Below are 16,558 nucleotides of genomic sequence, written 5' to 3' on the forward strand. Positions count from 1 at the left end.
GTAATGTATACTGTCTAGTTTTTATCCTCTCGCCATTACTTAGTGCAATATTTGAAAGTTGTCTATTTATTTATCGATCTATCTATTATCTTGTATTTATATTTACAAGTTTCTGTGCTTGGAAGAAAACTCTGCATTGAATTGGGACTAATTTATTAAATAATATTATTTAGTATTAATTAATATTTACAATTATTTATAGCTTAGTTACATTCATGTAACTCGCAATCGTACATTCTTCCCGATGATTGACAGATTTGTCAATCACACTGCACACATTTGTGGTGTGAATTTAATCCTTAAGTAAATAATAATCATAGTCTTAGTTAATTATGGGTTAAATGAGTCACAGACGTTAACTAAGCTATGTATACTAAGGCTACTACCAGAAGTGGAATGGTTGCTAAGTGAATGAATGCCAGAGGAAGGAGTGGTATCCAATAAACTCATCATATAACAAGTCAAATAGTGAAGTAGGCAAGGCCGATAAGAATGAGGGGTTGGTCCGGACAATTTCTTCAGAAGGTCAGATGTAACACAAACAAGGAGCAACGGTTTCAAGCTCAAGAAGCCACAAATGTAGGACTGACAACAAGAGATGATTTTTCACTCACAGGGTTATATTAACCCATGGAACCGCCTACCCGCCGAAGTCGTAAATGCCAAAACTCTGTTAAGTTTTAAAGTACAGCTGGAAAAGATCACCAAGGCAAATAGGGGGACCTTCGACAAGCCGTCGGCTTCTTGTCCTCGTCGAGGCCGCTAGTGTTAGTGGCTCTCAGGTAAACTCAGGTACACGGGTAAACTCGGGTATCTCCAAGTGAAACGTTGTTGATTCGTATTTTATATTTTTAATACAACAAAAAAAATGAATTAATATAATGTTACGATTATTAATGATGCCCATTATTAATCAGTGTGCCCAGAAATTTATCCCCCCTAAATAAATAAACATTATTATCATTATGATTGACTAAATCTAGTCCTTGAAGACTAGATCAGTTGTGAACGTCAGCTAGCGCACAAGTACATGAGTGCCCAAAATACTTTATTTATTTATTTATATATATATGCAAGAAGGTAAGCCCGTAAGTGGAAGATTTTTTAAGAGTGAGTGTGATCTTTGTGGTCGTGAAAGGATAAACTCTGCGTGTTATGCTCGCATTTAAATCGTCAGTCTGTGGCTGTTATCGCGGGGTGCTTGTTTGTGTTGCATCTGATCCTAAATAATCATAATTGAGTTTCTTAACATTAATAGCCCAAATTAGCACACCTTTTAAATTAGCCCAAAAAGTAGCAAGTAGCGAAATACAAAATTTGGAAGCGCGGGGCTCTCAAAAGTAGCCCAATTCGCTATTTGTAGCCGAATCTGGCAACACTGCGTCCATGTGGTGTCCAGTGTTGGGGAGCCCCGGGTCGTGCCGGGTCGGGTACACCAAGCCTGCCAGGTGTACCTAGGTTACTCTAGCCAATGGCAAGACTTTCAACATATCACATCATAGTTACTGAGCAGAGTCAAAGTCGTTGATAGCTTATACTCTCGTTATCACAGTGCCAGAGTGTGCAGTTGGTAGGGACAGGAAGCATAGTAATTATATTGAGGTAAACCCCCCCCCATCCCTAGGCCTACTACTGGCCTTCAACAAAATGCAACCCACAACAGTTGCCTAGCTCCTGGGTGCCTGTTTACTGCTAGGTAAATAGAGGTATCAGGTGTAAGGAAACTTGCCGAGTGACTTAGCCTGGTAATAGTTTTCCAGACCATTTGGATGCGAGTTGAATCCATTGACTACTGGGCTATAGGACTGTACAGATTTGGCTTGGTTCTCAGCTCCCAATCTGGGATCTGGTACGATTCCTGGGCAGGACAGAAATGTTTCCGTTCACCTGATATCTCTTCACCTAGGAGCAAATAGGTGCCCCAGACTTTATGCAACTGTTGTGGGGTTGTATGCTTGGGTAGGTCAGTAGTTTGACCATGGGAGGAATCTTAATACAAGTTTAAAGTACAGTATATACATAAACACAGGCTTTCAGTCTCTGATAAAAAAAAAATTAATATAAGATGTAAGGAACTCTATTCGAGTGTCTTGTCCTGCCAGGGAGTCAAATTGTGAGCCATTTGATTGTGAGTCGGCAACCAACGCCTCAACCTGTCACTTGATGGATTGAGGAACTGAATACCATCTTAGATTTGCAAAGCTATTTTGTATTCTTTATTTTATTGTTTTTGTATGATTAGGGCCAGCGACAGCACAGGGCTGTATGTACCGTGTCATTCCTGTGAGCTGGGAAAACTCTTAATCCCGGAGGCTATATGTTGCCAATCCCCTGAGATCCCAGGGGATTATGGCACTAGATGTCAAAAAGCAGATTATTGAAGTGGAATGCCAGGTGGCAACATGACCCAAAGGGCAATAAGAATGTCTGGTAGCTGGCAGCAGCTCCAAAGTGATGCAGGTGTCCGGATATCCACACGTCGTCAAGGTTCCACCAGGACCATTCTTTACTGCTTTCCTGTGCATAAGCCATGAAAATAAAATATTTGTATGGTTCTTCAGCCATATCAAGTTTATAGACTGTTGTTTTGGTTTCAATAAATTTTCTTGTGATCTTTAAGCTAAATGCTATTGTCTTCTGCCATGTTATTCAGTTACAGAAATTCTTGTTTTTTTGAGAAAGGTAAACAAATATCAGTCCAAGTTAGTGGCCTGCACAATGTCAAACCAATCCTGTCACATAATGTCTACCTTACCTAATTAAGTGCTTTAATCCCAAACATTAAACAAAATACAGTACTTGGTAGACTTATGAGTTGATGAATAGTTTTTAAATGCTGACTGGTATTTGAATACACAAATTTTATTGTGGTAAACTCATCCAGAAGCTGTGGGCCCACAAGCTGAACCTGAATCTTGAGCTCAGCTCCTGGGTCCCTCCACTCAGTTTCTTGCCACCTATTACAATGGCTCCCAACCTTCTTATTACTTATACCTAGTCTTAAATCTGAATATGGAGCTAAACACATTTCCTCCCAATTTAGTGCATTACACTTGGTAACTACTCTTACAGATACATAGTAGGTTATTATAATCCTATAGCTCATCTGAGTTTCTTGTTTCCAGATATGGTGTATTAAGAAAGCAAATGCTCTGTAATTAGCCAATGATTACCAAAGTTTTTTTCTTTATAGGGCTTGGAGCTAAAATTTAAAAATGCTGCTCAAAGCTTTCTCGAAGATGTGGGGATTACCGAAGCACACCCTCTCGTACCAAAAAGTTTCTACCTTGACACAGTTCCTGAAACGTCATCTGACCTGCACATGTGCCACTCGCAATGTTTCTGAAGGAATTGCATATTTTGGAATCCACACGCTGCAACATAGTCATCAAACAACAAAGTTCCCTTCAAAAATAAGCTCGAATACCCGTTGTCTTTTATTTCATAGGCTACAGTTGCAATTAATACGTAACAATGTTCTCCAAAAAAGTGAGTGCTTGCTCCCTAATAGAAGAACAAATTATGGGATGGTAAAACATTTTTGGCATATGCCTCAAGTCAGAAGAGTTCACACTAGTGTGCTAAGGCAGGATATTCCAGAGTACTTGCAGGGCAGCATAAGTGAAGTGGCTAGTGTCGATGATGATCTGTTTGATGATGAGATGGAAAATGTTCTCGCTAATGACATGGAAGACGACATTGTCGACTTCTTAACTTCACATCTTATACCATATGAAGAGACAGACACAAGTTTCACTGTTCAGTGTCCCTCCTGCTCAAATAAAGATAGTGAGACACGGGTCCAAGAGATTTTTGTCGATAAAAATTCAGGTTAGTATCTGATGCTGTAGCCTGTAACAACAATTTATTATTCTTTATTCCATAGTTTTGACTTGTGCTGTATAGTGGCCATATCATAGCCTAATGATCACCTGTGTACAGAGCATACAGTATATAGTACAGTAGTTATTGAATTTAATGAGGTTGTGGATTGGAATTCACATCCTGTGGGATGAAAAGTTAAAGATACCAACTGCTATGTGGTGTTCATTTATTTCATTACTATATGATACAGTACTTAAATTTATAATATTTATTTATTTTTTACAATCAATTTACTGGATTGAATTCTCTTGATATATGATACCTGCTTGATGGGGTTCTGGGAGTTCTTGTACTCCCCAAGCCCAACTCGAGGCCAGGCTTGACTTGTGAGAACTTGGTCCACCAGGCTGTTGCTTGGAGCGGCCCGCAGGCCCACATACCCACCACAGCCCAGTTTTTCCGGCACTCCTTGGAAAATATTATCTATTTTTCTCTTGATGTCCACGGTTGTTCCGGCAATATTTCTTATACTCGCTGGGAGGATGTTGAACAACCGTGGACCTCTGATGTTTATACAGTGTTCTCTGATTGTGCCTATGGCACCCCTGCTCTGTTACTTAAGTTGGGTAAATATTATATATATATACTGTGCAATAATAAAGTATAGATTTGTGAAGTATCCAAGATACCAAGTAATTTTCACAGGCTTATTATTTTCAGTAACTCTTTTTGGTGCACATGTAATATCTACCTTCAAATTCTTGATACTCGAGAGGAACGTCACCAGTCACTGGACACTTAGTTATTAACCTTCATACTGGACTATATATATGATTATTTAATTTTTTATTACTGAGAAACCCCCACAATTTTTTGTCTGAATTCTCTGTTTATCCAGATAGAAATTTACGGTTCTCTGACCCCATTAATCGGAGTATGTCTGGTTAAAGGGTACGTTATAAACACAAAATTTTGCTGACAGGCTACTTTGTGTGTCCATGGTGCAATCGAGATGGACCCTGGGAGGAGCTGATGCATCTCCTAAATTCTCGAGAAGATTCTCTCACGATAGAGCAACTTAATGCGTACTTAGCAACTCTACTACCTATTGCTGATGTAGGAGAGGACATCTTACGTGATTCTCCACTTAAGGTAAGACTCGATTGTTAATGATGGAAACAAATTACATGTGAAACTGTTTTATAATTTATACATATGGTAATTAGAGTTAAACATTCATAATCCAAAATCAAGAAATCAAGACAGGTTTACCAGTCAAAGACCTGTGAGGAGTATAATATTAGTTTGACCATCATATATGAAATAGTATTGCAGTGGGAAAACTGTTACATTTTGCTTAAAGTAAGTGCAACATGTTATTTTTTAAGCAATGTTTAGTTAATGCTAGGTTAACGTGGTTGTGCTATGGTCTCTGGGGCATTGTGCCTTGGATTATTTGAACTCTGTGCTGTAGGTTGCCGGTGACGAGAGGATCAGCTGGTCAACATTCCTGGGAGATTTCTGTTCTCCAAGTTCTTTTTCTTGGATCTTATTTCGTGGCCTTTCAGGCTATCTGCCTGAAAAGTTTCCTACGTAAAAGTTCCCTTCCTGAAACCTTTCCTACTCCTTTCTATTTGGGCTGTGTCTCGGTGACCCTTCAGGATGTGCACCCCATGCCCTTCAGGATGTGCACCCCATGTCCTTCAGGCTCTGTGCCACATGCCCCTTGGGCTGTGTGCCCTATACCCTTTAGATGGTCCCCACCATGTCTTTCAGCTTGTGTCCCCCATGTCCTCAGGCTGTGTCACCATGCCTGCAGGCTCCAGGGCACACAGCCTGAGGACACCCCCCCTCCCACCCACACATCCCCATGCCTTTCAGATTGTGGGCTCTTTACCCATCAAGCTGTGGCCCTGTGCCCATCAAGCTGTGGCCCGGTGCCCATCAAGCTGTGGCCCTATGCCCATCTAGCTGTGGCCCTGTGCCCATCAAGCTGTGTGCCTCATGGCCTTCAGGCTTTGCACCCTGTGGCCTGCAGGCTGTACTCGCCTAGTTGTTGTATTTGCTTGGTTGTGTTATTGCTGGGGTTGAGCTCTGGCTCTTTGATCCCACCTCTCAACTGTCAGTCAACTGATGTACAGGTTCCTGAGCCTATTGGGCTCTATCATATCTACATTTGAAACTGTGTATGGAGTCAGCCTCCACCACATCACTTCATAAAGCATTCTTCTATTTGTCAACTACTCAATCTATTGGGGCTACTGTGTGCCCCAATCACAGCCTGTGTATCCTGTGGTCATCAGGCTGTGCATCCTGTGGCCTGCAGGCTGTGCATCCTGTGGCCTGCAGGCTGTGCATCCTGTGGCCTGCAGGCTGTGCATCCTGTGGCCTGCAGGCTGTGCATCCTGTGGCCTGCAGGCTGTGCATCCTGTGGCCTGCAGGCTGTGCATCCTGTGGCCTGCAGGCTGTGCATCCTGTGGCCTGCAGGCTGTGCATCCTGTGGCCTGCAGGCTGTGCATCCTGTGGCCTGCAGGCTGTGCATCCTGTGGCCTGCAGGCTGTGCATCCTGTGGCCTGCAGGCTGTGCATCCTGTGGCCTGCAGGCTGTGCATCCTGTGGCCTGCAGGCTGTGCATCCTGTGGCCTGCAGGCTGTGCATCCTGTGGCCTGCAGGCTGTATTCACCTAGTTGTATTCATCTAGTTGTGTTTGCGGGGGTTGAGCTTTGCTCTTGCGGCCCGCCTCTCAACTGTCAATCAACTGTTTACTAACTACTTTTTTTTTTCCCCACACCACACACACACACCCCAGGAAGCAGCCCTTGACAGCTGACTAACTCCCAGGTACCTATTTACTGCTTTCAGGGTGAAAGAAACTTTGCCCATTTGTTTCTGCCTGTTGTGGGAATCGAACCCGCGCTACAAAATTAAGAGTCCTGCGCGCTATCCACCAGGCTACGAGGCCCCCTCATCTCTGTGCACTCTGTGGCCTGCAGGCCGTGCATCCTGTGGCCTCCTTACCTTACCTTGAGGTTACCTTGAGGTGCTTCCGGGGCTTAGCGTTCCCGCGGCCCGGTCGTCGACTAGGCCTCCTGGTTGCTGGACTGATTTCATGTCACTTTCACATTAGTGACATTAATATATTTGTGTGTATCAATGTTCCAAACTTTTTATGATAAAAATTTCTCCGCAAGTTTTTGGTAACGCGAAAAAACAAAGAGAAAACATAACAGTGGCGTTTAAATAAATCAGTACAGTACAGTATAACTATATTTGCAACAACTCCCACTGCCTGCCTGGCTTGGGTGTTGATTCCAGATAATATTAAACTTAACATCATATTTCATGATGTATATAACATTTCATGCATTGCATTCATTTACCTTTGTGTTTTATTTTGCAGAATGTTAGTATTTGTACCCTGAAGGAATTTGGTGCAAGGGTTACAAGCGACGAAACTCGGGTAGTAGTGCCCATTACCAACCGCCAAAGTGAAGTAGTTGGCTTTGAAAGTATCTCCCTCCTTCACTACTTCCCTCAGGTGAAATATTTATTTAGATACTTTTTCTAAAACGAATCTGTAAAAAAGTTAATCTTATTATTCATGTTGTAGAATATTATTCAAAAAAGAGTGGGTTACTTTATTACCAAGCATTAGTGATCATGTTTTAATCATATTCTCTCTATCCTGTAGGCTACACCATCTTCAGTAAGATGGTAGCTCATGTATAATGTCTGTCAGTACCCATCTCTTAACTCTCGCCCCTCATGAACTTGTCCACGCTGATAGTTCTCACGTCATTGTGCATACACTTCATCCCTTGCCTTCATTTTGACTTCCTTGGACTTATGCCTTCCTCAATTTCATCCTTGTTTATACCCTTAATCTGTATTCATTATTCTGTATCACTGTGTAGAATAATTCACAACTTTATCACGTTCTATCATCCCTTATTTACATTTGTTTATTTTGTAGGCAGATGTGAATACTTAATTAATCTTCAAAGAGTAGTGAAGATATAATTTCATACTACTATTACTTTTATATTATATATTTTTTATTTTCCTTACGTTTTGTGTACAGATACAGTGGTACCTTGGCTTATGAATTTAATCCGTTCTCAGAAACGGGTCGTAATCCAAAAATTCATAACTTGAAACGAATTTTCCAATAAGAATTAATGTAAATTGAATTAATTCGTTCCATTCCACACTCCCCAAAATATTAACTTCAAAATACATTTCATACATAATACACACACACACATATTTTGTACTATAGTATGTCCAATTTATAACTTACCTTTATTGATTACTTGTTGGCGTATGGAAGACAGTGAGGAGGGGGGGGTGGAGGAGAAGAGGTGTTACTGTTTGGCGGGGGAGTCCCCTTCCATTATAACATCAGGCAGTGATGACTTCTCTGAGGTACTCTCTTTCCTATGTTTTGCCTGCATACCACCAGGACTTGGTTGTGGCTCACTGCTTGTTTTTCTCACTAAGAACCTTTCAAGAACCTAGATCAACAACCCTCACACCATCTTCATGTTTTCGAATGATCTCTTGTGTTTCCTCTATGGTCATCCTCACCTGTCTTTTCTTAGGTTGAACCTTACCACTGATTTTCATGGGACCCATGGCATGATATATAATGATTACTTTTATGTTCAAATAACAAAAAAGCACAAAAACAAGGAAATTCTTTACAAAGAATTCATCACTAAGTGGGCGGTCTGGTAAACTGAAGCGAGGTCACCCATGCCACCAGGAACCACGCACTCAGTCGACCCATACGTGTATCAACAAAGTCGCAAGGTGAGGCAAAGGTCGTAACCTGATTTGAATTTTTGGAGGAAAATGGGGATGTAACCAAAAAAATTTGTAAGTAGGGCATTTGTAACTCAAGGTTCCACTGTATATAATTATAAAACACCAGCAAGGTGACAGTTTTGATTATAGCTCCATTTTAAAGTTTAGACAAATTTTATGAACATTCTCAGACATGTATAATATATTATATTGCCCATTACTCTGCATATGGTAATAAATTAAGTGCACAATGAAATCACATTAATGTGATGTATCAATGAGAAAATCGGTAGGAGCCGTGAGGAGGATTCAAACCTACTCACTTGGTATTCCCGAGCAAACACCCACAGTGTTTTGGTCCAAGGTGTTTGCTTGGGAGTATCAAGTGAATAGGATCGAATTCTCCTCATGGCTCCTACCGATTTTCTCAACAAATTGAGCATCTTTGAATTCAATTAATTTTGCTGAGCTATCATGTATGGTTGCTTCCTAAGGTAAGCAGTCCCTGTGTCATACAACCAGTATTGTGCAGTGTTAGGCAGGATAACATTAAATGGCATTGGGATCACAGGAATCTTTTCAAGTGATGTCCAAACCACACACTAAAAGATGAAGAGATGATGATGTTTCGGTCCATTCTGGACCATTATAAAGTCGATTTTGTCATCATATCTTCAGCCACGCTATTGCGACTAATCGTCTGCAATTTTTTTAAGTGTCCTAGATTGTACCTGGATTATCCCTACAGCCATTAACCTTTGCACTGCTTCAATTGCTATTTGTAATTATCTCTTGTGTGCCAATCACCATATGAGATTTTCTATGGAGAGCTCCTCCAGGTTAGGAGGGGCTCTCCTAACCTGGAGGGGCTGTCCTGTTAGTTACTTGGGAGAGTAGTCCTGTTAGCCCCTTGGTGGCCGGCCCAGCCTTGGTTTCAGGCGCTGTTTGCTCGGTGTTCGAACCCAGAGTTCTTTCTGTGGCTCCGCCTCTTTCAGCAGATCGGTCCAGTCCGGTCTGTGGCTAGTTCAATCATTTCCTCCGATCTTCGCATCTGGTTTTACTGACGTGGGTTTATCACCATTTGTATGGTGATCAGGTGGCTTCGTTGGTGGTGTCCCACCTTCATGTTTCATCTCGGCGGCAGTATGAAGTTTCCTGGCGGTCCTTTTGTCTTTTTGTTTCTAAGTAGGATGTCTTCGATTTCTGATCAGGTTGTTTTGTCCCTTCTCTTTTGGCTGTTTCAGGACCGTCATCTTGTGTCGAATACCGTCACCTCGTATCGTGTGGCGCTGGCATAGCCACTCCTGCTTGCGTTCAGAATAGATGTCACTTGTGCTCTGTTCCGCAAGTGGTTTCGTGCATTGTTTCTCCTCCAGCCTGCTCATGCGCCACCTGAGCCATTCTGGACGTTGAACCATGGGCTCTCTTTTCTCTCTTCTCAGTTTGTGGTGGCCCCTTTGGTTCTGGATTGTTTTTCTAAGGCTCTTTTTCTTGTTGGCATTGGTCTCTGGGGGTTGGGTCAGGGAGGTTATCTTGAGAGGTTATCTTGAGATGATTTCGGGGCTTTAGTGTCCCGCGGCCCGGTCCTTGACCAGGCCTCCACCCCCAGGAAGCAGCCCGTGACAGCTGACTAACACCCAGGTACCTATTTTACTGCTAGGTAACAGGGGCATAGGGTGAAAGAAACTCTGCCCATAGTTTCTCGCCGGCGCCTGGGATCGAACCCAGGACCACAGGATCACAAGTCCAGCGTGCTGTCCGCTCGGCCGACCGACTCCCTTAAACCTTAAGGGAGCTTCATGCTCTCCTCCGGTGCAGGGGTTTCTGCTCTTTCGATCCTGGTTGTAGGTTTGTTTGTTTGTAGCCGTTTCCTTCTTTTCTGACGAAGAATGAGACTGCAACTTTCCGGAGGGCTCCTTGGGTTGTTGATGCTTGGTTGGTTTGGCTGTGGGTGCATCATGTCTTGTGTCCGGTTGCGGTTCTTCACCGTTACTTGCACACCACGGCCTCAGTGACTGGGGACGCACTTTGGGTGGACCCAGTTTCCCTTCTTTCCTGTTACAAGGCGTGGGTCTTCCAGGTCGTCCACAGGGTTGTTCGGTCCAGCCAGCCTGTGGTCTATTCCCATGCCTACGATGTTCGTATGTTTGCAGCCTTGGCTGCTGTTTTTGGTAGCATGTCCTGGGCTGACATTCGAGCGCGGGGATTTTGCCCATCGAACAGGGTCCTGGCCGCACGGTACCTTGTTAATGTTCCTGGCTCTACTTGGGCATGTGTAATCTTGGGTCGTTGGTTGCAGCCAGTCGTCTCGACTTCAAGTTGAGGAGCGAGTGACGACTGCCTCCTGGGTAAATCCCTCTTGTTTTCTCTTAAGTAGCTCCGGGAAGCCGAAGGGGCTTCCCCTAGAAAACCTGCGTTAAATGTAATGAAATGCCATTTTCTGTGTGAGACCCGAAGGCTTCCCAGCAACCCTCCTTCCCTCTGGTCAGCAGTTATTTGTGGTTTTTGACATCCAGCCTCTGAGCTGGGGGTGGATAGCCTGCGCAGGGGGTCTGGAGCTCCCCCAGGAGCGAGTGACCCTGGAGCTGCACAGACAGTGGCACGGTGACTTGTGACGCCATGCTCGTTTGCTCGTTTTAAGTTTGGAGAGTTCTGTCCAACAGTTCAGCTTTCAGTAGCAATATTTTAAGCAGATAGGGTTTGTTTTGGGGTGCCTACCTTTCTAGGTTTCTGACCTGGTCGATGTCATACATAGAATGTTTCCAATCACGTGGGGGTTTATATAGGCCATTGCTCCTCGTGCCCTTCTGAGGGGGCCAGCTTCTGGCTTGTGGTCCCCGGTAGGCCTAAGAACTCCATTTGCTTGACTGATGCCAGGGTTTAATACATTTACATCAGCCAGGGTAGCTCCAGGGAGCCTCCGGGTCTCGCCCAGAAAATGTCATTTCATTACATTCAACGCTGGTGTTTTTGATAGTCAGCAAGGCAGACAGCCCGCCTGCTTTCATACCTCTCACTGTATTTCCCACTTCTAAACTTTCCTTCACCTATGCCTCTCCCTCCTCTTTACTTAAAAAAAAAAAAAAAAAAAAAAAATGGGGGGGGGAGGGAATTCTCACATTATCCAGACAAAGAATTGAATGCTCAGAAATGAGTCTTTGAGTTAATGTAAACCCACCTTTTTGAGAAGAATCATTGGGTTGCTTTTCATCCCTTCTCTTCAATCCTGCTTCCCATTTACTCATAGATATTTACTTCTGGAAATTAGTGATGAGTATTCAAGGTTGAGAACCTAGAGATAATTTATTACTGCCACCTTGAAGCAGTTCAGGTGGTCAGGCACAGCAGTTGGGAATCAATGAGAGCTCTTTCTTCGTGGTCATCAATGGCTGGGTTCAGAAGGGCTTTTTGTTTTTTTGAATGATTCCTCTGTCAGTTATTTAGGGCTAGATTAAGCTTTGAAATCTGGTGCCAGGATATCATCCTGTCTGACTGTTCATGATTCTAGTTATATAGCACACTAGTTTATATAGTTATATAGCACCTTAGGCAGAAATGAATTGGTTCTGTTTGAAGTGCCCTTCAGCTTTACAGTATTGTGAAGACTTGTTTTTATTTGACACCATTAATTTCTCTTGTCAGATTATACGGAGGTATGTTATTGGCGAGCGGAAAGCCTTTGGGCTAGTAAAGAGAAGTAGGAGACAGCAGAAAGTGATAGTGGTGCCAACCTCTTGTGATGTCTTAGTCTTAGCTGAGCACAATATCTCTGCTGTTTCTCTTCCTTCTTCTGGTAAGTGACCTTTCATGTACATGTTATTTCTTTGTACAGTATTCGTGATCCAGTTAATTTCTTTAAACAAGTAAATACAGTTCCAAATTTTACTTCTAATAATATAGTTCTAATAAAACATTTTAAATTTGGAAATATGCTTCAGTGCATTAAGTGTTGATGGCACACAGGTTCTGTTAGTTTTTCCTTGACAACTCATGCCATGGCGTACCAAGTTTTGCAAAGTTTTTCACCTCGCCCATCCTTTGTTACCATCTCAGGATAAGTCAATATATATATATATGTCTATATACAGTATGTATGTGGGTGAATATACATATACAGTACCTATGTGTAAATCTAATACCTTATATCTCTCAGTGTATCACTATGTATATTGTTATCTACACTTAATGAGATGTAACTTGACTAAGTCAATTACAACCTAACAAAATTTATTTCCCTTATAAAAGAACACACCTGGCAACTAATATAGTGCAGTATATTGATTCTCCTGCTGTTTTATTCAAGAAATATTAATGCCAGATATTTTCAATAACTGACTTTCCATGTGTGGTAATTATTCAGCATTATTACTAATTAGCCTGTTTTATTACTACTCTTTTTTACTAATTTCAGAAATATTCATTTTGATGCGAAGGGATTGATATGTGTGATCTTACACAATGAACTCACAATAATGTGATCTACTGTATATATCTGAGATAATCTTAGGAGCAGGATGGCAGGATTGTACCAGCATCCTAGGTCACACCAGCTGAGGGGGGCCTGACAGTTGAGTGGCCAGCGCTTCAGATTCGTAGTCCTGAGGTTCTGGGTTCGATTCCCGGTGGAGGCACATGGGCAGAGTTTATTTCACCCTGATGCCCCTGTTAGACAGCTGCTACAGGCTGCTTCCTGGGGGGGGTGTAAAAAAAAGGAGGTCTGGTCGAGGACCGGGCCGTGAAGATGCTAAGCCCTGAAATCATCTCAAGATAACCTCAGGATAACCCCCAGATGCACACCTTTCCAGTGGACCACGATAGGCTATGGTTACACAACCTGAAATTGTGTGAGACAAAGACACAGGAAGAAACACACAGACCAGCAACAAAACAAACACAGTAGAAGGATAGGTAGATTGTAGTACAAATCCCATATAGGCTTTAGGCAGTTACCATAATGATTCTTGTTACTGTCCAATTTATATTTTATGTAATTTAGACAGAGGCATAAGGACGGCTTGTTTATTCTCCTACTTTAAGTATGTTATTAAGCCATTTTGAGTGTTTAACAATTTAGTATATATTCTTAGCTGAGAATGATTAGGTATTGCAAAAGATTGTGAATGTATTTGATATTGTGTGCAAAAGATTGTGAATGTGTTTGGTAGTGAATGCAAAAGAAATTTGTAGGTTTTTGTAGGAAAAAGTCAAATTATGGTATTTGAGAGAAGCAAATAGAATGTAGATATTGTAGATGCTTATTGAGTGGCAAGAAAGAGTGATTTGAACTAGAATCAAAATGGGAGAGAGATAGATAGATATTGGGATAAGTAGTAAATATTCAATACTTTGGAGGAGTCTTGGATAACAATGGAAGTATGGAAGGTAAATAGAGTAATGAGGGAGAGAAGAGAGGTAGAAGAGTAAAGTAGCATAACTAAGGAAGGATTGTTAGTCTGGTAATTAAAGGATTGAGATACCATATCTAGCAAAGAGTTAGTGTAAATGGGGTTAAGTCAGAGTGGGAAAATGTCTTAAGTGGAGTGCCTCAAGGCTCTGTCCTGGGACCTCTGTTATTCATAATACAGTATATATAAATTATTTGGATTCAGGTTTGAGCAGCAATATTTTCAAGTTTGCCGATGATACAAAAATCGGGAGGGAAATGAACAGAAAAAAATTTGCTATCACTTCAAGACGATCTAAACAGGGTTTTGAAATGGTCAAAAGATTGCCAGATGCAGTTTAATGCTGACAAATGTAAGGTTTTGAGGCTAGGTGGTGGTGATACAGTACAAGATATGAGCTTGATAATGTTGAGATTGCGAAGTCGGATTGCGAAAGGGATCTGGAGTAATGATTAGTAAGAATTTAAAACCAAAAAATCAGTGCATAAATGTTCGTAATAAGACTAATAGGACACTGGGATTTATTTATTGAAGCGTTAGTAATAAGACACCTGGTGTTGTTCTTTAGCTATATCTGGCTCTGGTTAGGCCCCATTTAGATTATGCAGTTCAGTTTTGATCGCTGTACTATAGAATGGATATAAATTCACTAGAACGCGTCCAGCATACAGTGACAAAGTTAGTCCCCCAAATTAGAAACCTATCATATGAAGAAAGATTGACAAAGCTCAAATTATATGCGCTAGAAAGGAGAAGAATTAGGGGTTACATGATAGAGGTGTACAAGTGGATGAATGGACATAACAAAGGGGATATTAATAGGGTATTAAAAGTATCAACACAAGACAGAACACATAACAATGGGTATAAATTGGATAAGTTTAGATTTAGGAAAGATGTGGGTAAATACTGGGTGAGTAATAGGGTTGTTGATTCGTGGAACCAATTGCCGCGTAACGTGGTGGAGGTGGGGTCCTTTGATTGTTTCAAGCGTAGGTTAGACATACTGCATATGAATGAGATTGGGTGCATATAAATAGGAGCTACCTCGTGTGGGCCAATAGGCCTTCAGCAGTTAACTTCATTCTTATGTTCTTATATTGAAATATCTTGGTTACAATCAAGGGTTGAGGAAATACTGTGTAATCATATTGCAACTAACCAGTATCATTACTTGAAATATCTCATATATTACATAGAAAATTTAGTTATGTACATATATTTTGTAGAAGGTATTTGCATGACAGTTTGGGATTTTATTTTTCAAACAACCATCATCGTTCTTGGCTGTGTAAGTATTAAGTATAATACTTACACAGTATTAAACTTAATTACATTGTAATTACATTCCATCAATTACATTGTAATTGATGGAATGCTTGAGTGAAAGCTAAGGATATGGTTCTGAGGAGAAGTACACACAGGTGTTTCTTTGGGTAAGTAAATTTGGCTTTACTTACCCAATTTACTTAATTTACTAAATTTGGCAAATGTGATTCATAATGTTCTCCTAATACAGTGCACAATATAAATGTAAATTTTAATAAATATATTTTATTTAAGATGCTGAAGCACTTGAAGAGTATTTAATCAATTGTGGAAAGAATGAGGTGGTATTGTGGTACTGTGGAGAAGCTCCACCTCGGCCACTCCTCATGTCTCTCCTTCAGGCAGGAGTATCCTGTTCACTGGTTAAGTAAGTACACAAAACCCTATCATTACATTTCCAACCTATCCTCTCACCTGATATGTCATATTTTCAACAGAATTGACCAATTGGTCAGAAATGCAAACCTATTAGTAAAATTAAAGCAGTGTAATATTAATGTTTTCTGAGCATTGGCCTAAGTAAGTCAAGTGGAATGCAGAGTTTGTACATTTCTGGTTGTATTCTTAATGGAGTGGTTTAATTTAGATGGTAAGTTGACATGTAGTGAATGGTTCTGTATATTCTAAATAATACTCTATTAATTCTTCTTGATCATGGGATCAGAATTATTCCCCGTGGCTTGAAATTTTTCAGTACTGTACTGTACTGAACAATTAGTGCAAAAGAATAGGTGCACAGATGAACAAACAAAGGATGAATGTTTAGTAAGTGAGAGGCCCTTGTATACTGTGTTTGAATCATGGGTGCCTGTAAAAGACCCCTTGTGACTGACCACAGTTGTTAAGTGTAACCACAATAGAATGGACTAATTGACACTGCAATCATTCCATACTCTAAAATATTCCATTGTATCACATTTTTCATTTATTATTGCCAAATGTTTTATTTTTCTTACAACAAATAATAGAAAATATCTGTGCATGGTTACACACACAAATAATATGTAAACATTGCATTGTAAATACTTTAGTCTATGGCCAATAGAAAGATTAACTGTACATTTTACCGAATTTGAAGAAGCTTAGTATTATAGAGTACCAGTAATAGTATTCTAATATAAGCAGAATACTTGTATACACACCCCAGTCATGCTCACTTATCAATAAATTTTGCCTTTTATTATATATTAAGGG

At 41.1% G+C, this 16,558-nt stretch overlaps 1 protein-coding gene across 3 annotated transcripts in view; it reads left to right on the top strand.

Annotated features, from left to right (window-relative positions):
- Positions 1–1,362: 1,362 nt before the first annotated feature.
- LOC138353535 (mitochondrial DNA helicase-like) overlaps positions 1,363–16,558 on the top strand; it is a 30,653-nt gene continuing 15,457 nt past the window's right edge. For 2 of the 3 annotated variants that reach the window (XM_069306663.1, XM_069306660.1), the window contains exons 1-6: positions 1,363–1,474; positions 3,194–3,831; positions 4,808–4,977; positions 7,225–7,362; positions 12,273–12,423; positions 15,599–15,731. In XM_069306663.1, coding sequence (XP_069162764.1) covers positions 3,216–3,831; positions 4,808–4,977; positions 7,225–7,362; positions 12,273–12,423; positions 15,599–15,731 — 1,208 coding nt within the window. In that variant the 5' untranslated portion in view covers positions 1,363–1,474; positions 3,194–3,215. Of the gene's footprint in view, positions 1,603–3,193; positions 3,832–4,807; positions 4,978–7,224; positions 7,363–12,272; positions 12,424–15,598; positions 15,732–16,558 lie in introns of all 3 variants that reach the window. The other variant, XM_069306661.1, reaches the window with a different exon arrangement.

This window comes from Procambarus clarkii, chromosome 58 (assembly GCF_040958095.1).
Source record: "Procambarus clarkii isolate CNS0578487 chromosome 58, FALCON_Pclarkii_2.0, whole genome shotgun sequence".
Classification (NCBI taxonomy): domain Eukaryota; kingdom Metazoa; phylum Arthropoda; class Malacostraca; order Decapoda; family Cambaridae; genus Procambarus; species Procambarus clarkii.